This window comes from Hyaena hyaena, unplaced genomic scaffold (genome assembly GCF_003009895.1).
Source record: "Hyaena hyaena isolate Hyena2069 unplaced genomic scaffold, ASM300989v1 scaffold_123, whole genome shotgun sequence".
NCBI classification, from domain to species: Eukaryota; Metazoa; Chordata; class Mammalia; order Carnivora; family Hyaenidae; genus Hyaena; species Hyaena hyaena.
This window is the reverse complement of record NW_024080756.1, coordinates 1,518,670-1,541,962: the sequence shown is the minus strand read 5'-3', so window position 1 is coordinate 1,541,962 and position 23,293 is coordinate 1,518,670. Positions and strand designations below refer to the sequence as shown.

The 23,293-nt window shown below is 42.5% G+C and overlaps 1 protein-coding gene across 4 annotated transcripts in view; it reads right to left on the bottom strand.

The window, feature by feature from the left end:
* LOC120235208 (sine oculis binding protein homolog) overlaps positions 1–23,293 on the bottom strand; it is a 165,045-nt gene that overhangs the window by 62,830 nt on the left and 78,922 nt on the right. For 3 of the 4 annotated variants that reach the window (XM_039237401.1, XM_039237400.1, XM_039237399.1), the window contains exon 5: positions 5,033–5,128. The exons of the other annotated variant lie outside the window; for it this stretch is intronic. In XM_039237401.1, the coding sequence (XP_039093332.1) occupies positions 5,033–5,128 (96 nt within the window). The remainder of the gene's footprint in view (positions 1–5,032; positions 5,129–23,293) is intronic. 4 annotated transcript variants of the gene reach the window in all.

The following is a 23,293-nucleotide window of genomic DNA, read 5'->3' as shown; positions in this document are numbered from 1 at the left end:
AAAGAAAGAAAGAAAGAAAGAAAGAAAGAAAGAAAGAAAAAAGAAAGAAAGAAAGAAAGAAAGAAAGAAAGAAAGAAAGAAAGAAAGAAAGAAAGAAAGAAAAGAAAAAACCCCAAAACAAACAGGAGCAAAGAAGCATAGTTGTTTGCAATCCTACAGCAGAATAAAAGGGGGATGGGGTGGGTACAGGGTAGAGGGACAGATGAAGCAAGATTGATAGCTGACAATTGCTGAAGCTAGGTGATAGGTGCATGGGGGTTCATTACATCACTCACTCTCTTTACTCGTGTATGTGTTAGTAATTTTCCATGACAATTCATTCTAATTCATAGAAGTACTAGCAATTTCCATGAAGTACAGCTACTGAAGTCCAGGCTTGATAGGATGCTGTAAGTTACTGAGACCTGGGCAAAGGAACCAGCTTGTCAGCTCACCCCCTTATCCTTCAAGTTCTCTACACTCCCACCTACTTAGATGCCACCTGTGGGTGGGTCACCTGGTCTGTACTTTCCCACCTCCTTGCCTTTGCCATGCTATCTTCCTCTGCTTAGAATGCCCCCTTCCCTTACACCTCAGCTCCAACTATCCAAATCCAACCTATGTAAGGCCTTGATCGAAGCTTTCCTCCTCCTTTGTTAAGTCTCAAATTACTACATATGGAAAGAATCTCCTCTTACTTTGAACTCCAGAACTTTGCTGGTGCTCTCTTGGGCACAGCCAACTGTGTAACGATAACAATCATGAGAATAAGAAGAATCATAATAATAGCAGCTAATACATACTATACTGAATGTTCCTATATACCAAGCATTTTAAATATGTCAACACTTTCAATCCTCACAATATCTTCTGAGATTATTACCTTGTACTATCGCCCCCTACAGATGAAGATCTGAGGTTCAGAGAGATCTAAGAGGATCCACTGTGATGTGATATCAGATGTGTCACCATAAATTTTAAGCCGTTGTGCATATGATCCTTAGTGATACTATCAGAGTAATAGAGTATAAATTAAAGTCTGGCTCGGGCAAAATTCTAAGCTTCAGGAAGACCTGAAAGCCCACACTCCTGATGACGATGATACTGTATACGTGTATTCTTCCTACTAAACTGTAAGCTCCTTCAGGGAAGGGACTATATCTTTTTCTGTTTTGTGTCCCCCATAAGCACTGTCTAGTACAATGCCATGTATATAGAAGATACTCAATGACATCTAGCTGATTGAACAATGTATTGATACAAAGCAATTCTGTACTAGCAGTTCTGCCTAAGGACTATGTCCAACTCTTACAATCCAGCTCTTGTCTACCTTCACAAGGAAATGAGATAGACAAATCAGCCCATGGAAGAACTGCCTAAGCATCTCTCCTCCCACCACCTCTGTCCACAGGCTATAAAACTAAAATGGTTTTCATCATCTCCCTACATTGGCATCGTAAGTAACCAGAAAGAATTCTTCCCTGATGCTATTTTTATGTGGCCTCCCTCCCCCACCACCCTTTGCAAAATTCCCACCCCTAATAGCCTTAGGAAAGGCCAAAGAGAGTCAGATTTTGTCTCAGTGATGACTTGGGAAGTTGGAACTGAGGAAGACACGCTGATTTCCCTCTTGGGTTTCCGTTCTCTTATTTCTCCTTTCAGACTGCCTAAACCTGCTTTCTTTCCAACCAAATTACACTAGGTTGTTGATGCTGTTCTTTGACTATATTTTGGCCTCCTTGAATGCAGTGATGTCCTCCGGGCTGGCCCTCAGAACACCTGGAGAGTAGGCTTGGTTGCCTTCAGTTCCTTCCCCCAAACCCTCACAACATTCCTCTTCTTCTAGCTACGGGTCTTCTCCCTCCAAGGACCAGCTTCTGCTGTATTTCTGCAAGGTCCTACTCCAAGCTGGCTTTTAAGAACTGAGAAAGTCCTGGCTGATGAGAAGGTGTGAGTTCATCATATGATAAAGTGCCTCTTCTCAATTGTATCTCTTAATCCAATTCCCATCATCAATATGAGCATTGTAATATAGGAAAAGAAGAAAAGAGAAGGCATTATAGTCCCAAAAGAATGAGGCAATAATGGTAAAGGGATCAGCAATGGGTGTGAAATTTGGGGCAGAGGCTGGTTACCTGTGGCTGGCTCTAAGTGTTTCCCTCTTCTCGATTCCCCTAAGCCATGTTGCTGGAGTGTTAATGTGATGTGAATTTCCACAGGTTTTCTTTATTGAAAGTTATTTGCCTTGGTCATAAATTTAGCTATGTCAGCAAAATACCCTGATGTGTGTGTGGGTGTGTGTGTGCACATGTGCACGCATGATACCTATCTATGAAGAGGTAGATGGAGGCCACGCTGAATTGTGTTATATCAAACAGTACTCATGCTTTATCTAATGTCACTCATCTTGACAGCACTACATTTTCAAAATTAATAAAAAGCATAAGGAAGCTGCTGCACAATCAGCAACCAGAGAATCTTGGCCACCAAGCTAAATATCTAGTCATCTGTGTTGTACATTAAGTGTGAAGGCACATGTCACAGTTTGGGATTTGAATGGAAAAATCAATACCCTTCAGGAATCTACAGTTGCACAGCAGACTTTCTATCTGCCAATGCTTTCTTTGTCAGTGCCTGCTGATTACACATACTTGTGCATTCCAGGCATCGATTTTACTTTACTTCTGTTTAGGCTACTTAACCCTCATCCAAGCAGCAGAGGCTGGGGGTGTGGGGGAGAGGGCAGGGAAAATAAACAGTCACTAATACAAGTCTGAGTTACTGTCCAGTCCATCTGGCCAGGACACTTTCTGTCAGCCCCTGACAGCCCCTATGTTAGCGATGTAGCCATGTGTCCTGATCACCTGTGAGCCTAGAAGTAACCTGTTCCTCCAGTGTTTTCTCCCAAGGGCCACTGGCAAACCCCCGCCAACAAGTTTCCTCCACATTCCAAACCCACCTCTTCTCTTGCTACAGTGAACCATGCAAGATGGCTCTGATGCTAAGAAAGCACTTTGGAGCGGGACTAGCAATCTTTTTTCACGAAGTCTTTAAAAATTTACTCTAAGCTGCACTAAGAAAACTCCAAGGACTGCCTATTTCTCTCTTAAGAATGACTAGTTTCTTCCTATAGAAGCATCGCTTTTCCTGGCTTCATATCCAGCCAAACACCACTGCTTCTCTTGCAATTGAAAAAATCAAATTTCTCCTTAGAGAAATAAGCTTCCTTGTTTTTTTCTCTTTATTCTCCTTTTTCCTTTGTCACAAAAATCTATGCTGATGAAAATAAAGCATTTCTAACAGTGACTAAAAGGACAAAGATTATACGCATCTCTCAAAACTACTGCTAATACAATACTGTGTCTAAGCATAGCAACGATTAAACATACATTCTCTCTAAAGGTAGCTGGAAAAGATGTTCACATATATGTTCTACTTCCTCCTATATGGACCCACCGCAACCCAGCATGGACTCAGCGTGTTTGTTTTACTAAGAAATATTTTTTAAAAATCAAATAAGGTGTATTACTTTTAACTGTTTCTCTAAAGAGATGTAAGATACTCCCCAAAGCATTTTGATACCAAACATAGCATTAATGGCCCCTGTGGTCTTCTGCTGGATAACCATGGTTATAGAGGGAAGTATTAAAAGGGAAATGGATGAAAAAGCTTTCCCCAAAATAGGTAATGCTAAGAGACCTGGAAGTTTAAGAGCCCTAAGATAAAATATAAGGTGAGCTAAATTTTCAGAAAACAGACAAACAAACAACAACCCAAAAAACCCACAACTGCATTTATAAGCAGCGAATTTGCCTGCGGATTGATCGGTCAAGGGGCTAGACACACAGCATGAGTGGCGCTATTGTAACCCGTGTAGTTTATGGAGCGGGGGAAAAGAGTTTCTCACTGTCAACATCTAGCTGCTGCGGCTAGGATGGGTAAGCACTGTATTTTTCTCTCTTCTCCTGCTCTTTGGACACTTTGTTTTTAATGAACAGTTGGTATCAGAGCTAAGTCCAAAGACTGTTACATGTGGGATTTCCTAATGCGGAGACCTGGCAGAGCTGTTCGGTGTTCCGTCAAACACTAAATAGAAATGAGACTACCTCAAAATGTAACAACGGAGCATCCTCATTCCCTTTCAGTGTTTTCATTTAGTTGGAGCAAATGTTTTGCTTTAATGCAACTGAAAAGAAAAGAACATTTAGGAACAACATAGCTAGATTCCCTCATAAAGCTTCACTTTCAAAAGCAGTGTTTAAATCTCTAAATAAATGACAATTCATTCTCTGTTTACTTTAGGTAAACAGAAAATGCATCGTGGAGTACTCATTTTCAAAAGCTAATCAAGAACATTAGGTCCCAACAGATTCATTTAATAGAAATATAACAGGCATTCCTGCTTGCTTTTCATCTTGTCTTGCTGTAAATGCTAAAATGAACAGCAAATTAACCCTGCGTTGGAACAGAGTCTCTGTCACAGCTGATATCCTCTCTCTCACGACTTGTAAACATCCCCGCATCCTGTCGCTGCTTTGACTTCTCCTACATAGGAAAGACGAAAGTGCCTGATTGAGTTTGGCAAGAAAGTGTAGGAACACTTGAATTCTAAAGGGAGTACTGCGTGTCAACTCTGCTATCTTTCCCAGCAGAACAAAATATTACCATGCTGTCTCCTAAAATAGTGTACAATTAGGAAGGAGGAGAAGGAGTGGAGGTGGGATTGTTTTTTTCCCAAGCTACATATATCAACTGTCTTTCTCTGTATTTTTAACTTTACTAGCCATTCTCCAAATGGCTGGTTATAAACTACTATACAAAACAAGCTAATAAAGACAGGGCCATCCAAGCTCTATAATCAGATATAAAAGATTTGCAAACAATTTGAGATCTTATAATTAATATTCAGTGATATCAGAATTAGCATTTAGAACTCTATACAGAAAAACTATAATACTTCATAAATTATGTAATAATGAACAAACCCTTTCAAAAACTGTTTTCACTGTGCTAAAGTAACATTCTAGACTTGTTGTAAGTATGTTATTCTTACAAGTAGTTCGCAGTTATTCTTGAAGGCAAGCCTTGGAGTTTCCTTAGCATAGTGCTGCTGGGGAAAATTTTCAGCATGTCCATCTTCATCTCTAGCCTGAAGGGAAATATAATGGCCTATTTAGGGACTTACAAATAATGGAAGAAAAAAAAAGCTAAAAGCATAACAGCTCAGATCATTAAACAAACGGGAATCCAGAAATAACAACATTATTAAGAAGTTTGTTTAAATACGCAGTACGCCTTTTAGATATCAAAATTTGGGATTTATTTTTCTTCACATAGTTTTTGGTTTGAACATGCAAATTCACTGCAGTGTAATATTTAAAATGATAGGAAGCAAACCAAAATCAAATGATTTTGTTGGAAATTACCACCACTTCGGTCTTCCAGTGACTTTTGTTGCACACATTTAGGATTACATGACATACGTACGTGTTTAAACTTTTTGGCATGCTTAAGCAATCTCTAGATAATGCACTTTAAGAAAATTCTAATAGCAAGGCCATAAGAAAAGCAATTTGCATCGTTATATTTTGCATTGCAATACTATTAGAGATAAACTGATTCCCCTCGATTTTTAAATAAAGGTCTGAAAGGAGCAATGATCTAGCAAGAACAATGATTCTTCAATCGAATGCAGTAAAAAAATAGATTTAATTAAGAAGCTGCATTAAAAGTTACTAGTTATTTTGATCTACACTGTTAATTAAGAAAGCTGAAGTTTAAATGGAGACATTAACAGAACCCATTAGCAATACCGCTTGCATACAGTCTTGTCTTCCTAATCTCCATCGGTTTCTGGCTTGGAGTTGGAGCCAGGGAGAGGTAGGTGAAAGGAGGCGTGTCTGCAGCACACTCATTAAACCATTCATTTGGGTGACACTTGCACCCCGCTCTGCTCTCATCTCATCTTAGCCCTAACTGCTCTCCCTTTCCTGGCCTCCTGAAATTCACAGCTGAGCTGTCTCCCTCACATATGGCTTGCATATAATTATGCATATTCCATTTTGCACTGCATTAAAATGATGAGCTCCTGGCTCCCTGCCAGCTGATTTTAAAAAGCCCAAGTGAAGTAGGAAAAAGGAGAGAAACACAGGGAGAGCCGCACAGGAAGCAGCAGGTAGTTCTGTCTGCTGTCTCTTTAGATAAAATGTATGTCTGGCACCAAGGGAACAGCTGAGAACTACCTGTTGTGATGTATGGATCGAGGAGGAGAAAACAATGAGCGTATGTCTGGGGCATAGCGATGACAGCATTTGGGTGGTGTTTCTCCTTTAATGGAGTGAAATTTGCCTGCTGACAAGTATCACTCAGAGCTCCTCGGCTAGACTAGGGATTGCCATTTTAGAAATGGAGCTGCATTTTGTACATTTTAGGATGTGTAGCTTGTTTTTTTAACAAAGGTTTCTGTTACTTATTACAGGGAGGGAACTGGATGGAACTTGGAAATGGAATGTCATGGGCAAGTACTATTTGGGTTACAAGAAGTTGGTGGGAGAAGAGAATTGTTCTGTTTTGGTTTCATTTTTGAAATTTATGAACATCTCTGGGATTGGGTCCCAATCCCTTTTATTATGCCTTTTTTCTCCCCTACCAAATCAAAGTAAAATAAAAATGTAGTTATAGGATTGGGCTACATGTGACAGAAAGTGTAAGCACTGTTCACGTCCAGTGGCTACCAAGGCACTGAAACCTATGATGTTCCTTCTCACAGCGTCTCACTGCGTCAGCTCTACTCTGCAGCTAGATCAGGACTTTAGTTAATATAGTCTTAAAACAGGGCCCACTTTAAAGTGGAGTGTATAAATAAAAGGCAGCTGGGGGAAAAACAAGAAGATGCCAATGGGTAGCAACAATGTTAGATTCTTCTATTCTCTGTAAGTGCGTTTTAAGCCACTCTGAGGTCTCTTGATGGCAGACACAACATCTATTTCATCTTTCTTATTCTGCCATTTCCAGTGCCTTACTTTTAGTTGGTACCTAACAAACATTTAAGTGATGGAAAAAATAAAACCCCATACATGGATAGTAACTAGACCCTACCATAAACAACTCTGTAGAAAAATGCCACCTCGAAATATTCTAAAGTTGGTGGTTAGGTTTATTATATTCCTGATACACTATGATACATATGCTTGGAAACACACTTAGCATATAGTTTACGAGGGCTACTATTTACATATATATGCCTATATTCAATATACATGTATCTTGTGTATAAATATTCATAAGGTGGAATGTTTATTATGCATGTACTATATGTACACATTCATACACACCAGATGCCTGGGGATATTTTCAACATTAGTGGCAAAAATACATTCATTCCACTTACATGTAAGGTGATCACAATGCTTTTCATGTTTTTTAAAGGACAAGAAAATAATCCCGTTGTCTAAGATTTGAAGGTGCTTCCTCAAAGGAGCTAAAGATTTCATATAACGCCTCATAATTTATGAGGTTGAAAAAAACAGCCATGGAAGAGAAAGGAGAGGGAGACTGGGGGGATTGGAAGTGAAGAGAGAAAGCCAGAAACTTGCTTCTTAATGGAGCCGTATATTTGCCTTTGCATCAAACTCCATGGCCCTTGGAATGGTCTGCCTCTCACAAGCCATCTGACGCCAGAGTGCAAGACATTCCATCCTCCAGCCGCGTGCCGCATTGCCACCACATGCCACAGAGCTGGGAAACACACAACATGCTAGGAGACTCAGAGCCGTCCCCTCACGTGTGTGTGCAACATAAGCACTCACCCGCCTCTTGCCAAATTCATTCCTTTTACATTCTGAAGGGTTTTTGGTGTAAAATTTAAAACTACGATTCCTAGGCTAAGTGAAATTAAGTGCATTCAGCGAGGGCAATGGTTCTCCATTCTGACTGCATACTAGAATCATCTGGGGTGGCTTTTTAACATTGGAGCCTGTCCTGTCCCTTCCTGCCCACCTTTCCAGGACTCTGATTTAATTGGTCCAGGGTAGTGCCCGGACATGGGTGTTTGTTTGTTTTTTAATAAAGCTCTGGGGTGGTTGTAGTGTACAGGCAGGGCTGAGAACCACTGATCTAAGGAGCGTGCCCAGAGGAGGGATATCAAGAGGAGGCTCTTGGCAGAGTGTTGACAGAATGTTCTCTAACCACGTCCCAACCCCACCGGAGTGAACCCCTATGCAACACTAAGAGGGTGTAGGCTATGGCCCCTGGCATGGGTCTTATTGTAAAGACTCGAGATGACATAGCTAGCTGCTCGCGGGCAACCAATTCCTTAGTTTAGTTCTTGGCATGACAAATAATCTTGGAAGAACTACTAGACCAGCTCCTCAAAAAGCCTTTCTGAACCTCTCTAACCAAGTCAAAAATCCCCAGCTGCCCTCTCTCTGACTTGATACAGGTGCAACTTTATGCCGGTTGGTGTGACTTTTTGCCTCTCCCGCAAGACAGCACACTTCCTAAGGGCAGAGATAGTGCCTGGTTCCTCACCTCGGGACCTTCAGGCCTAGCCACTGCCCGGTGCACAGTGAGTGCTCTGTGGGAATGACCAGTTTTCATCCCTGCAACTCGATGGTGACGTTAGACAAAAATCCTAGGAGGATCATTTTATAACATTTTATAACCCGCTATATACTGGGGTCAGTGCCTTCTTCGGCCCCTGCCCTATCTAGGCTGGCAGACAATGGCATAGCAAGGTAGGCGGACGGAGGCAGCCGGCAGCTCCTGTAGGAAGGGCTGTGCAAGCCCTGCAGATATTCAAAATCTCTGGCACAGTAAAAACATGAAGCAGAATGACTTTTAGCTGTCTTCTATGACTGCTCCTAAATTCCTCACAGACCATGAGCTCTCTCGCATCCTGTCTTGGGGCAGACCACCCCACTGCCGGCTCTTGGCATCTCCTGGGACCCAGAGACCTGTGTTGATGTCTGACTTTGTTCTGGAGTGACCGATTCTGACAGAAGGAATGCCAAGATACATGATGAACTAACTCTCTCCATGTGTCTTATTCTCAGCAGCTTTATTCTGACGAAGACGCTGGATATTTATGCCAACTACGGGGAAAGGCAAATGGGAAGCTATTTTTTTGTTTTACATTTTACTACAAATGTGATTGTCAGACCAAAGGTACATTTTTTATCCATTACTCTAAGAAGCCTTCACCTCTTGCCATAAAATAGAAATAGAAATAGAAATCCTTCATTTAAACTGCAAGGGGATTTTCCCCATCTTGCGAACAGTCCTGTTGTGCCTACCATTTGAATAAATATTAGAGTATGTGAGAAACTTAGACTAATTGCCTCTCTACTTCAAAAAAGCCTCTGGCTCAAACAAACTTCATATTCACCTCTCTTTCCCTGTGAATCATCACTAATTCACTTTTTTTATTTTGATTCTTACATACAGCAATCTTTAGTTCTCTTTCAAAGAATTCACTTCTTCCTTTGGGCCAAAGCTTTGGTGTCATGAACATATTCACGCAAGATCAGCATGTCCTCTCCTGTACGGACTCCCTCAGAAAATGTGGAACATTCTAAAAACAGCTCCACCGGCCTACCCCAGAAAAGTGAGATTCTCCTGTCTCAACAGAAAGGTTAACACTGTTGCCGTTTAGGTGGAAAGATAACTAGGCTTCCCGGTTAATACCTCCCTGTGATGAATGTGGGTTTACACCTCTGTGTGGCTGTGATTTCCTTCTTTGGAAAACAAGGGGAAGTTCTGCCCAGAACCGGAGCTGGGGAGAGCACGCAGAGCCTCTAGACTGAGCGTTCAGGGGCTGCGGCAGACGTAGCGCATACCGGCTCGCACGTGTGGTGTCATTACCAAACTTGAGAACATCAAAAATAGTGCATCTCAAAGTTGGGGGAGTAAGTTTAGGGATGAGGAGTTGCAGAGAAAAACTTTTCTTTTTTTAGAACGCATTCTTTGAAGCAGGACTAATAGAATTTTTTTTTTCAAAATTCAAGATAAAAGCACAGGGATGCCACTTCTGAAAACCCTTAGGATTTCATTTCCCGATATCCCATTTCCGGTCTGTCTTTCCTTAGTCAAACGCCTACCTACATTTTTCTTGAGGAAGCTCAGAGAGGAGTAAACTGCAACTGTCATGTGTGGCCTCTCAGTGTGTTGTGGACATCTCTGTGAACTTGACATAAAGGTCAGCCTGGTTTCCAGGCCCCTGGGTGAAATCCAGCCAGGGGTGGCCCTGGGCTAAAATAACACAAGGAGACCCGCGGAGTAGCTCCTGCTTCCTCTGAGTTACGGCTCAGCTATTCTCAACTTGATGGTCCAACTCTTCGTGCCTGAATGCCCAGTTCCCTTTAACTGGATTCCTGTCCTTCACCCCCATCTTCTCCTCATAAAACTAGATTCCATCTGTCCTCCCCCACTTCTCCTGGAAAATTCTTATACATCTTTTAAGCATTCGTTCAGTCTGTAGCCCCTTTAGGAAGCCATTCCAGACCTCTTCTTCCTGGCTCTAACCCGGGCTCTGCACCCCTCTGTCTATATATTTATATGTATCACCATTCCACCCATTGCACTGCATTATGACCATCTATGTGTGTGTCCTCCCCCCCAGTCTGCGAGGTCCTTGAATGCATAAATTGTGTTCTATTTAGCTGCAAATCTCTAGAGCCTCATCTGCTGCCTGACACATTATGAAGACTCCATAAATGGTGAGTGAGTGAATGAGTGAGTGATGAGTTCCTATCCTTCAACCCTAGCATCTGGACATCTGCCTTGCACTCTAGTCCCCAGAGGTGAGTGCCCTGCCCCTGAACCTCAGGAGTCATTTCCATTACCTGAGTCTCAGCAGGCCTCTGCCAGAGTTCTCTGATCACACCTGCCTCCCACCTGGACCCTCAACAGCTACTCCGTGCACTTCTGCCCAACACCTGTCCCTCCCACCTGGTTAGATGCTAGAGTCTTAGCCTCACTGCAGATCTTGTATTCAATTTGGACTTTAGCCAATAGTCATTTTGTCCATGTGTTTCTCTCCTCTGCCTCCCCCTCTAACCTCTGGTCGTTGCCTAACAAATTCCCACCCCCAAAAGTCCATTCCCAGATTAACCAACCCAGTGCCTTGCTCCCTGTTTCTGCTATCTCATCTGGCCATAGTGCCCCAAGTCAGCCTGGAACTCCTTGGTATAACTCATCTCGGTTATGCCTCACATCTTATCTTCCCTACCAGATTGGAAGCTGCATAAGGGAAAATGTACGAAGCCCCCATGCTCAGCAGAGTATCTTGTACAACAAATAATCCTGTAAGTATATGTTGAATGGATTCATTAATCCTTTGCTCCTCCTTAAGCCAAGGCCCAGAAGCGTTCTGTTGTTTTTCTCCACCCTGAATGGCCTGTCTCTACAAATGGCTCCCCTTAAGTGTGAGTTGTTCCTATGCAAATATTCAAGTTCCTATGCAAATATCAGACTGCAGAGAACTGCATAGCTCCTGGATAGGATTATGTGTGCATGCAGCTTGGGTAGAGGGGTTTCTCTTGCACAGAGGACTCCCACCTGGCATCAGGCTCCCTGCTCTGGAGACACCCCAGGCACCCAGAAACATCAATCTCTGGACCCAGGCATCTGCTCAATTCATGTTAGTACTAATTTTTGCATCAGGCTCCCTGGCCCTCCCTTTCATTAGCTTGTCATCAAAGATTGACTATGGGATCCCTGCAGTGGTGCCGTTTTACTTTGTTCTTTTAACAAAATGTATTTAAATTCCCATTTAGCAAGTAGGCCAGGGGAGAAGCTGTTTCGCCAGTGAAGTTCCTCCTAATTCTCCATCCTCCACACCTGCCAGGCTCCTCTGACAGCTCCCACATCTCTGATGGATGAGATGGACTTATTTGCTGCAGCTATTTTTTCACTCCATGCAAACCTTTATATATATCATAAATTTTTAATATCCTATTTGGAGTCTTCAAAGAATAACGGTAACAAATATGCAACATGAAGATAATGGGAATCAAATCATGTTTATGGCCTCTAGGAGCATCTCCTTAAACGATGTCAGGTCAGAACCACTCAGAGCTGTGAGTGTGTGAGGCTACAGGGCTGCTCTCGGGCCTGATTAATGGCTGCCCTTACTCAGGGGCCCTAATGGATTGCATGACAGTTACAGCAACAGATTCCACATCAGCCTGAAATACAGCTACCACACGAGCTAAAATATATCATGCTCATCCCTGCACATTACAGCTGTGTCCAGAATAATCAGAGCAGTTGCTAAGTGGTTCTGAGAACCTTGTTTTTGCTTTTCATTTAAAAAATCTATTTTTCCTATTTTGGACAGGACTGCTGGATTTACCTTGCACTGCTTTTTGTCAGGTCACCTGAATGTCTTTGGTAAGAACTGTTTTATCAAAGTGGTCTGCAGGTAAGGCCCAGCAGCTGGGCATGCGGCCCCCTCTTCTATTCTCTGCTAAAGCCCCACCGCCATCACATCCCAAGCGGCTTCTGATTATCTATCCCAGGACTCTGGATCCATGGTGAATTATCAGGGCTCCTTAATGGCTCCCCTCCCCCCACCTCTTGGCTCCCTCCGCCCACCAACTGCCTTTTGGCTTTTTCACTCACTATTCATTTGTATTTATTACCCAGGGTCATGTGAGGGGAAACAAAAGGCAGGCAATTCCACCATCTTACCCGTTGGCACCTATAAAATACTTAAATAATTGGCCTAATCTAGGCATTTCAGGTGGTCCTTTTATTCCTTTTCTCTGAAATCACTAGGCAAAAGGGGCTGGACTCCAGTCTTTATGTACAGACCTCAGGATGAGCCTAAGGAATTAGAGAAAATGTGAAACAGGCAAAGCTGGAATGGGACTCCAGGACCCCATCTGTAAGAGTAGGAAAGAATCCAGACATAATGGAGGAGATTTACTATCCACAGGAAGTCTCCTTCAAAATAACCTGGCCTCAGATGGGAATAGGAAATACACTAGAACCAGATGAAGATATTGCTCTGGATATTATCAAAGATTAATAGTAACAGCTAACATTCCTACAGCTGATATGAATGCACCAGACATCATTCTAAGTGCTTTACATGTATTAACCCATTTAACATACACATTCATACATACATCAAAGCAAAACAAAAACTTATGATTAGGTACCCTCATTGTCTCCTTTGTATATATGAGGAAACAGGAGCACAGCGAGATGATGTAGTTTACACAAAATCACACAGCTAACAAGTAGCAGAATCAGAATTTAGACTCAGGCAATCTGCCTCCACAGCCCCACTCTATCCTTGATGATCTGCTAGCTCTCTGCTAGTGTGATTTAAAACAAAATCAGTGTTGGGGCACCTGGGTGGCTCAGTCAGTTAAGTGTCCAACTTCAGCTCAGGTCATCATCTCACATAAGCCCCATATTGGGCTCTCTATTGTCAGCACAGAGCCCACTTCAGATCCTCTGTCCCCCTCTCTCTCCACTTCCCCTGATCAAAATAAATAAACATTAAAAAAATGTTTTAATTAAAAAAATCAGTGTGAAATAACTTGAAAATACTGATGTCATTAAGCTAGAAATATGTTATTAATTCATTAAGGGAGGTTTTCATAATTCTTTGGTTTTCCTGGGTTTTCAATTCTAAGATTGAATACACCAAGGAAATGAGGAAAGGAGGGTATTTAAGGACAAACATAACTGAAGGCAGTGGTGGGGTGGTCTGCAAAGAGTCTAGGAAAAAAGAGGCAAGAGCAAACGAGTCAGTAACTCTCTGGCACAGCCTGAGGGAGATGCTACTTCGAAATTTATAAAACTAATCCTTAAAACAAACCAACCTCTTTGACCTGATTGTTATTAAATAACCTTTGGATCATTGATTATGCCCATCAATTAATTCCAGAAGGACATGTCCTACAGAGCTCACTCAACTATTCAGATCCTTTAGCAATTTCCTTTGTGAATTTCCAAAAGCGTTATCAATATTATCATATTATTTTTATTAGTCCCATAAATGGTTCTGTACAGACTATAAAGGACATTATGCGTCTTATGTCATTCGGTCCTGGCCCTCCAGTATATAAATGCAGATTGTGGCTTTGGTTAACATGAATCAGCTCATCAAAGCAGTGGAGATTTTTGGACGATCTGGCAAAATTAAGTCCCTAGGCTTGCCTAGCTAAGGACCAGACCTAGACTGTGGTGATTCTTCAAGAGTTGGGGTGTGGGGAGCCAAAGGCCAGTTCACTAGCCTCTGTTCAATACCACAACACCCTCTATCACTTGGAAAAATTGAAACAGAGCAACAGTAATGTAGCCCCTATCAGGATGATGGCTAATTAGCTCAGTGGGTGGGAATGCAAGTGGGTGATGCAAGAGGGCTCGGGGGTATGTCCTGAGAGAGTAAGCTTGCTCTGTGTCCCTGTCACAGAACATACCCTTCGTCATGACCTGCCACATCACATGCATACAGGCCTTAGCAAAGGGGAGATGGACGCCAGAAAACATGTGAGAGAATGTGGATGAATCAGTGTGTATCTCTTACTATTTCTAGAAGAAATAACTCAAAGGGCATACCTGGGTGATGGTGGTCATGGCTAGCTATGAGTCACAAATCGAAACAATTGTGTCCTTGAACTAGTTTCTAATTCCAAGGTCAAGGACTATAAATTCTAAATTAGCAGTAATACTTATCAAAGACCATGATGTCACAATTGTTATCTGTAATAAAGGTTCAGTGCTCAAACCAACCTAACTTTCTTTTCTCCTACCAGCAATGCCATAATCAGGGTCTAGATACTACAGGGCTGTTTACATCTTCTCTGAATGGTTCACATGGGCCTCAGTCTACCCCATTCCCTGGGAGCCCGCCAACCTGCAAAGTAGGGCTATAGATGCCTCATAGAGTTCTGCACTGGTTCCCTACCAGCTCCAGCTTCAAGGCTACCTCCATACCACTCTCAGCTCTCAACCTTCACCCTTAGCTCTAGACCTGCCTTGGATTCTTTGATCTGTGAACTTGGCCTGGCTGCAGCTGTCTCCATAGAGGTTGCCTTGAGCTAATCACTCTGGTCCTCCACCTTGGACAACCACAGAAAGTATCTCACCCTGGTCACTGCCCTGACCCGGGACAATTTTACAGTCAGCGTCCTATAATGGTGCCCAAAATATAATGTGTCTTAAAGATAAGATTTCCTTAGTAAGAAACAGAAGTGAGAATTATGCAATGGTTTTAAAGATCTAAAGTTGGCCTGACATAAAGAAGAAAGACCAAGAGTAGGAGGAAAATCCTGGCTGTTACTGTGCCCTGTCCACACAAATGCTCTGACCAACATGGAGTGATGCTGTGGTTTGTACAGTGGGGGCAGGCCAAGGAGAAAGACAGGGTGACATGTCTATTCACTCTGCCTCCTAGGCCTTTCCAAGTGTGAAGTCGGGATGTGATTCTAACAGGATGGTCCTCCTGACAGCTTCAGTAATGAGCCACGTACCACTTGAACTGCTAATAGAGGCACCATCAGGCTTAGAGGAACAAAGTCAAATTACTTTGTTTCCAAACCCAGGACTGATCAGCCTCTCTGAGGAGACAAATGTAAAGATGGCAGCAAAGGAGCTTCTGCTCAAAGGGCATTCTCTGGAGTCTTAATTTTAAATCCCAGCCATTCTGCACATGATAAATGGAAGTAATAAAAAGCAGGACTGTGACATGTTTAAATAGGGGGCAATCTTTCTAGCAGAATTTGACTTGTGTTGAGGGAAGGGCCTGTTGAAGCCAACAGCTGAGTATCAGATTAAGGTCCATGCTTAGATGATAATGTCAACTAACACTTGTTCCTCTGTCACCCCGTTCTGAAAATGTTGTTGTTGTTGTTGTTGTTACATCTCCAGGAGTTACATTTTAGAATAAAAGCCTAAGTGACAAAAGACAAAAAGTGTCCTGGGTTTCCACATCCTCTCTCTCTGTAGTATAGTTGCGAACAAGAAGGTATAGTTTTCTCCTACACAGTGAGCAGCCCTACCCCTCCTGTTTGCTCCATTCCCTCTCTCACCTGACCTTTCTGGTTACCAAAATTCCCAAAGTCTTCCAGTTCTTCTGTATTCTGATATCTCACTTGCCCAGTGGGGTTCTAGATATAAGATAACTGGGGAGCCACATCAGAAGAAGGCTCCCAGACTGCAGACTGGACCCCAATGGAGAGAAAATCACCACTTCCAAAAACTTCCAACTCAATGACTGCCTCATAGAGCTGTCACCACAAAAGAAGAAAACTCAGTATAGAAGTCACTTTGACAGTGACATTAAGATTAAAGTTTGTTCTCTGCCAGACACCATGCTAAACAATTGCAGCCTTTGGCTCATTACTCCACAAATCATTGTAAGGTCTATATTACCATTACCACCCTCATTTTTCCAATAAGGAATCTGAAGTGTAGAGAAGTTCAATGACTTTTCCAAAGTGAAAGAGGCAAAGCTGAGGTCTAAATGCAGGTGTTGTGTCACCATGCCCAGGCTCTTGATCCCCATTCAACACTGGCTCTCCCATAGCAGCTCAGTCAGCAGAGGCTGTTGGCTGATAATGAGGAACAGAAACTGTAGATATTACTATAAGGCAGAGAAGTCAAGACTCAAATGTCCCCCACCGGGTCCTTGCAGGAGAGAGGAAAATCTGGCCCTCTGAACTCCCCTCTTCATGGTGAAGCACCAATGACCATCGCAGTGGTCAAGGGAGCCAGCACCTCTCTGAGGGTCAAGGCCTGGGTGTTAGTCTACTAGGCCAAAGGCAACAGAGGCAATAAGAATACAGCCAAAGGTTGAGCAGATCCAAACCCTAAGCCCACCAGGGTGGAGGGCAATGGCCTTTCCAAGTATTCTGCACTTGAGGTATGGGAGGGAGAGAAGGATAGAAGGAGAGGGAAGGTGGGTAGTACACGTGGAAATGGGAGTTTTCCAGGGGAGTCCAGTAGGTCAGCAGACGTTCTGCACATAGATGGAGGAGAACACGCCCCTCAAGTTGACAGACTTTCCATCGGGGGCCTGCTTGTTTTGAAATCCCTCTTATATTTCATTTACAAATCCTGCGCGCTTAAGATGATGGGATTCCAAGGTGAGAGTGGGAGCCTGAATCTTTTCTTGGGCATCAACATCAACTGAGCCACGTTTTCAAGGACAAAGGATTCTAAATTCATAAAACTTTCCTTGTGGTTCTTACCTAATCATAGAACAGAAAACTGTCGAATGTTTTGATGTGGAAAATAGTAAAAGGGGAATAGGAATGATCAGTTGATATATCTATTATAATATTAGCCTTCCCTTATTACTAAAAATAAGCAGTGTTTGTACACAATCAAGTATCCTAGTGTGCGAAATAAAGAAATTAAAAAAAATTTTTTTTAATGTTTATTCATTTTTATAGAGACAGAATGCGAGCCAGGCTGGGGCAGAGAGAGAGGGAGACAGAATCTGAAACAGGCTCCAGGCTCTGAGGCACAGAGCCTGACAGGGGGCTCGAACTCACCAACTGTGAGATCGTGACCTGAGCCAAAGTTAGACACTTAACCAGCCGAGCCACCCAGGCACCCCGCGAAATAAAGAAATTTCATTCATGTCTTTGCCTTAAGGAATGACAGACCTTTGCCTTTGAATGATAAAAATGATTTGTCTAATTCTAAAACTATAGGTTATACCATCTGTCTTTATACCAAACCATTCTATGTGGCATTGTGACCCCATAGAAAGCAGACTGCAATGACAAGGACACATATATAGCTTTTTTTTTTTTAGGTCCCATTCATTCATTCACACCTTCCTCATTTATTGAGAATCTACCGTGTGTCTGGCAGTTGTAGATAACTGAATAACTAACCATCTAAAATGAATGGTATTCATGGCGCCTGGGTGGCTTAGTCAGTTGAGCGTCCAACTTCAGCTCAGATCATGATTCTGCAGTTTGTGGGATCGAGTCTCATGTTGGGCTCTTTGCTAACAGCTTGGAACCTGGAGCCTGCTTTGGATCCTGTGTCTCCCTCTCTCTCTGCCTCTCCTCCATTCACGCTCCATCTCTCTCTTTCTCAAAAACATAAATATTAAAAAATAAAATAAAATAAAATGAATGGTATTCAGCCCACATGTCCAACACATTTTAATTCTTTAAGTTCAATGATAACAATACAGCAAAGGATCCCTTGCCAAGGTCTAACCACTCACAATTTGGAGTGTCATATATCATACATTTATATCTTATTTAAAATTTAGATTTTAAAATCATTATAATTTTTTAAAGTAAATAAAAGTCAACTACAAAAGGCAAGAAGCAGAAAATATTCTCATAAGCAAACAACAAATAGGAGGAAATAGAAAGAAAAAGTGAGAGCAAATTCTCAAAGGCCAAGCACCCTGCGTGCCATTTGGTTGAGGATGTTAGTACAGAAAGGGTGAGGAAGGCCATTTGGTACCCATACTGAGCTGAGTTTGATTTCTGGCACCAGCTGTAAAACAGGGGACACAACATCCAGCTCAGAAATTCAATGCAAGGAATAAATGAAACAATTCATCACGTGCCCTACACAATGCATGAAACAGAGTAAGTACTCAATATATGACAGCTCTTTAAATTTTATGGACCCGCTTTCTTTTCTGGAGAGAAAAACTCAGCAGGCAGGAAAGCAACAGGGACGCACTCTCTCCTCTTATCATTAGAGTCTTAAGATTAAGTTGCATGCAACTCGAGAGCATGCCCAGCAGCCAAAGACTGATGTCAATCAGAAAACACTGGTGAAGGTTTGAGGACTTTTTAAAAGTGCATGAGTACACCCACTAATCAGGATCTTAACCCTCTACACATCGATACCAATGACCACTTCTACCTCTCTTCCACCACCTGACTCCTCATTCCACTCCCTGTAAATAAAGCATGGTTGTGTTTTCTTCTTTTATCCCTTCATCTCCTCTTAGCTTTTGTGAGCCGTATCTCCATCAAGTAACTTTCTACATGGGCTGAGTAGCTCCCACCTCCATAAGCAGCCAGAGATTCAAGGAGGCTACCATGTGTTGAATTCCACAGCCATCACCACACCTCTGTCAAAGAACTCAACTGAGGTTTTACTGTTGGTCTCTCCCTTGCCATTCATATCCTCTCCCTTTATCCCTTATTTCCAGCTACTAACTTCACCCTGTATCAACTTTGTTTCTAACTCAGTAACAGAAGACACCGGCATCATTGTTGATTTAAGTGCTCCACAGAGGTTAGGCGCCCATACACTGTCACCTACACACTCTTTCCAAGCTGAATGGCCTCACCAATGACAAAGAATCAGAGAAATTAGAGGGGAGAATTTCCAAACAACCCAATGTGTGGCTCACCGTTTTCAGAAGATGTGCGAATGAGAGGATATAATTTTCTGATTCAAAAGGCAAAGAAGGCTTATTCTTTCCTTTAACTACATGTTTCTTCATTTATTATTAGGTCCTTATTCGTTTAAGAATTCAGTACAAAATTGTTGCCTTTGAGGTTTGTTTTGGTTTTAAAGTGTTCATCCTCATCTTTTTTGACACATCATCTCTCCTTCACACTCTTTAGATAGGACCCTGAATCACCTGGCAGTCTCTCCTCCATAAGTGAGAATCCCCTCTCTTAGCCACCTGTGCAATCAGAAATGGCTTTCTTTGATTTTGCAGATTTATTTCTTCTTGACGTGAAATGTCCTCCTTGTAGGAAACATTTTCATTTCTATTTCTCCCCGCCTCTTGCCCTGTCACAGGAAGCTGCTGTACAGGTACCATACAATGTTTATGCTCATTTGTTTCTTTATATTACATCCTGCCCTCCTATGCTCCAGGATCGGATGTCTACAAAGATATAATCAAAATGAAATTGTATTAGTTTAGATCAGCATCTGTGGCAGCAGTTCCTTAAATGATACAAGCAAGGCAGTAGCTATAATGTCTGTCTTGTTTCAAGGTAAAAATGAAAAATGACATCTTTGATGGAGAAGACTCCACAGAGAGCAGGGAGAAACGCGGCCTCTTCCCCTACTCACAGACAGCTCTCTCTCCTGTCATATGGCTGACAGGTGTGTAATCATGCTCCTTAGTCACAGTTTGTGTTAAAATAACCAATTACCAAATGAATGAGAATCGAGCTTTAGTGTGACTGTCGCCGCTGTTGCAGAGTGATGATGTACATCCAAAGCACAGTTTTAAAGAGAGGCTCTCTGATGGGCTCCTCCCCAAAGGTACTTTCCAAGGCTAGAAGGCTTTCCCCCTGCACAATGAATTTGCTCAAATACAAGACATTTTTCCTCTGGTCCCTGCCCTAAGGAATGAAGAGTCCAACAGGGCCACCATGGATGATCAGTCCAATTTGCCTGGCAATTCAAGGTCCCTACATTTCTTGTCCCTATCTTTCCAGAACACATCACCCTCACCTCTCATCTAGCACCGGCTAGCACAGCTGTCTCCCTGCCCACTCAGATTTCCACACGAACAAGGCAGTACCTACCATCAACCTACTCTTCCCTCTGTGATGTATATCACCTTCCACCCAACCCCACAGTGACAAAAGACAATGCTGAAACCCAAAAGCCCTTATATTCCAAGTGTATCATCACCAGGCAAGGAATTCCCCAGATCTACTGCCCAAGAAGAGTAGAGTAACATGCAGGTAGCCTACAGAGCCACATGTGGTTCATTGTTGTGGGTATAGTCAAGAGAAGCAAATCCTTTATTTAGCATTCATGAAAAATGTAAGCACAAAAATCACACTTTCTATTGGCCCAAAAGTTGTTAACACAGTGGGGCTTACAAATAACTCAAATAAAGTCAATGTAGAAAGTTAAGATAATGACTTATGTACAACAGGTTGATTGTAGCAGTGCTATTATGACACTGCAGGTGACCTTCACCACTTACCCCTCCTGTCTGTCAGACATGCCCTGTTGCTGGGCCCATGGATAGAGGAGCCCTACTTCCCAGACTGGTGGCTGAAGAAACTGAAGAATAGATGAAAGAACGTTCCTGCCCTGTAGCTTTGTTTCCCATCTGTGAAGCAGGGTTAGTACTTCGTACCCACACTCAATCAAAAAAGAGATGGGTTGTAACCACCATGCAACACCAATGGAATAGCTCAAGAAAAGGTTTTTGAGTTGCATGTCCACTGAGATCTTTTGATCAGAAATTCTATATGCTCTCAAACAAACATGGAGTTGTCAGTAAAGGCAAAGGAGGTGCTGATCCAAATTTTAGGTAGTAAATATCAAAGTAAAAAAGTTAACCCAAAAATCTTTGGATTGCTTTGTTTAGGCTAACGGATCCAAGGAGGTTCAAGACAGATTCAAAGAAATGAGTAAAAAGTACCATTCTTTTATATCACTCGGTCCTATTTTTTTTTTTTTTTTATCACAAAAGATGTTCCAGTGGAAGATTTACCTACAAAAACCAGACCAATGTTACTTTCCTGTAAAAAGGCTTGGTACACTATGCTTTGCAGGAGATGAAAGGTAGTAAACATTTAGGAGGAATTAAAAAACATCAGCTGGTTTTCCCCTTCTGTGTTCTTCTGTAACTGATGAATTTTTAACCTCAGTCTTATTACCTTCATTAGCATAAATGCTAATTACCCCCTCTCCTTTCCTACTGGAAGGGCAACTGGGACCCCACACTGGCTTGAACAATGGCTGACATCCCAGGTCAAGGCTGGGGGAGAAGAATGAGGCTAGGGCTGTATAAAGGTAAGTGGAACACAGTGTGACTGATGAGCTAAAAAAAAGGGACAAAAATGCAGGCGGCTGCTGAAATCAAGGGTCTCCTTCCAAGGAGGGGGCGAGGCCCGGTGCTGCATTGCATATGATGTTCTCTCCTCCACTTATTCATGTGCTCCTGGCAATTTTGGCAGTGACACCTTGAGTGAAAAGCACACTATTTTGCACATATGGTGGAAAGAGTCGTGTGCATCAGCTGAATGCATACTGTACTACATACACATTCTGTTTTATCTCCGGGCCCAGCCGTGCTGCAAACGCTTGCAAATTGGGAAGCCTTCTGTGCAGCAAAAATACGGACAGGAGAAGCTAGACTGTGACTTATAAGATGCGACACTAGCCAAAAAAGCCAAAGTAACTAAAAGTGAAGGCGTGTGCTTCACACTCATTACAACAAAGGCGGCGGCAGCTCTTCAAGGTGGAGACTCCCACAGGCACTGGTTCTGCTCCCCTCTTCCTGTGGTTTCAGACCCAGGGAATGGGCTTCCCTTCCACACACGTGATGCCCTCTGGAAACCTCTGCCCATATCCATTGCTGTTTTATTTTGTGGAAACTTCGAAATGTGTCTGGAAACTATTTCAGTGAAATTTCTCATTTACCTTGGTAGGAAATAGTGACAAAATTGCTATTTTTGTCTTCCATTTTCTCCTGAGGTCTTCCTCCTACCATCCTGCAATGGCACACTGCTGCCCTCAGCGAGTCCCTGGCATCAGTTTCACTTCCTAAGTGTTTCTGAAAGCAAAATCTGATACGGCTCAGGATTCACAACTCCCGGTATACTGGGGAGATAATAGGGGCAGAGTGGTGGACTGTTCTGACCTTCCTTCTTCCTCCCACTTCCTTTACCTGGCACCCAAATAAAGTAATGATTTTTGTAAATCACTCTTTCAGAAGAAGCTAAGGAGAATGATATAAAAAAAATCCTTTCTCGATTCAAATGACAGACCTTTCTCCCTTTTTCGATTAGCCTCGTATAGGAGTAGGAAAACAGTGTGAGAGTGTAAAGATTTCTCTAACAAATGAAGACAATTCTTAAGGCTCCTATCAGTTTTTCTCAGGCTCAGAATGATTAAGTTCTTGTCTCAAAAATGAAGCAAGCAAGCTGTAACCAGGTATCCGACAGAAGGCACAGACTACAACATGGCAGCATATGGACTGTTTAAAGTATATAAGGAAAGAGCAGAGGGCACCCAGAGCAATGTCCCATACTGGCCCCAACTGTCTGCTGGCAGCTCCTTCTTAATTCAAGGACACATCTCTCCCCTCTTAACCCTTCAGTCTGTGCGGCTTCGGAGGTTGCAAAGGAGCAGCAGGCTTACTAATGTATGTGTAGCTCCCTCCCTAATTCTGTGTGTAGAATTTGTGATTTCATTTCCATGTTATTTAGAATCATCCTCTCACAAATGTTAGGAGTGATAGGAGTTAACCCCAAACTGGTGGGGCGCTTTGAGTTGCCTGAGGCATGCTTTGGCTCATTTCAGTCAGTTGTTCTTTTTCAATATGGTTTGAGTTTGTCGAGTTGCTAGAAACAATAAAATACATATTTAAAAGATTGTGTTT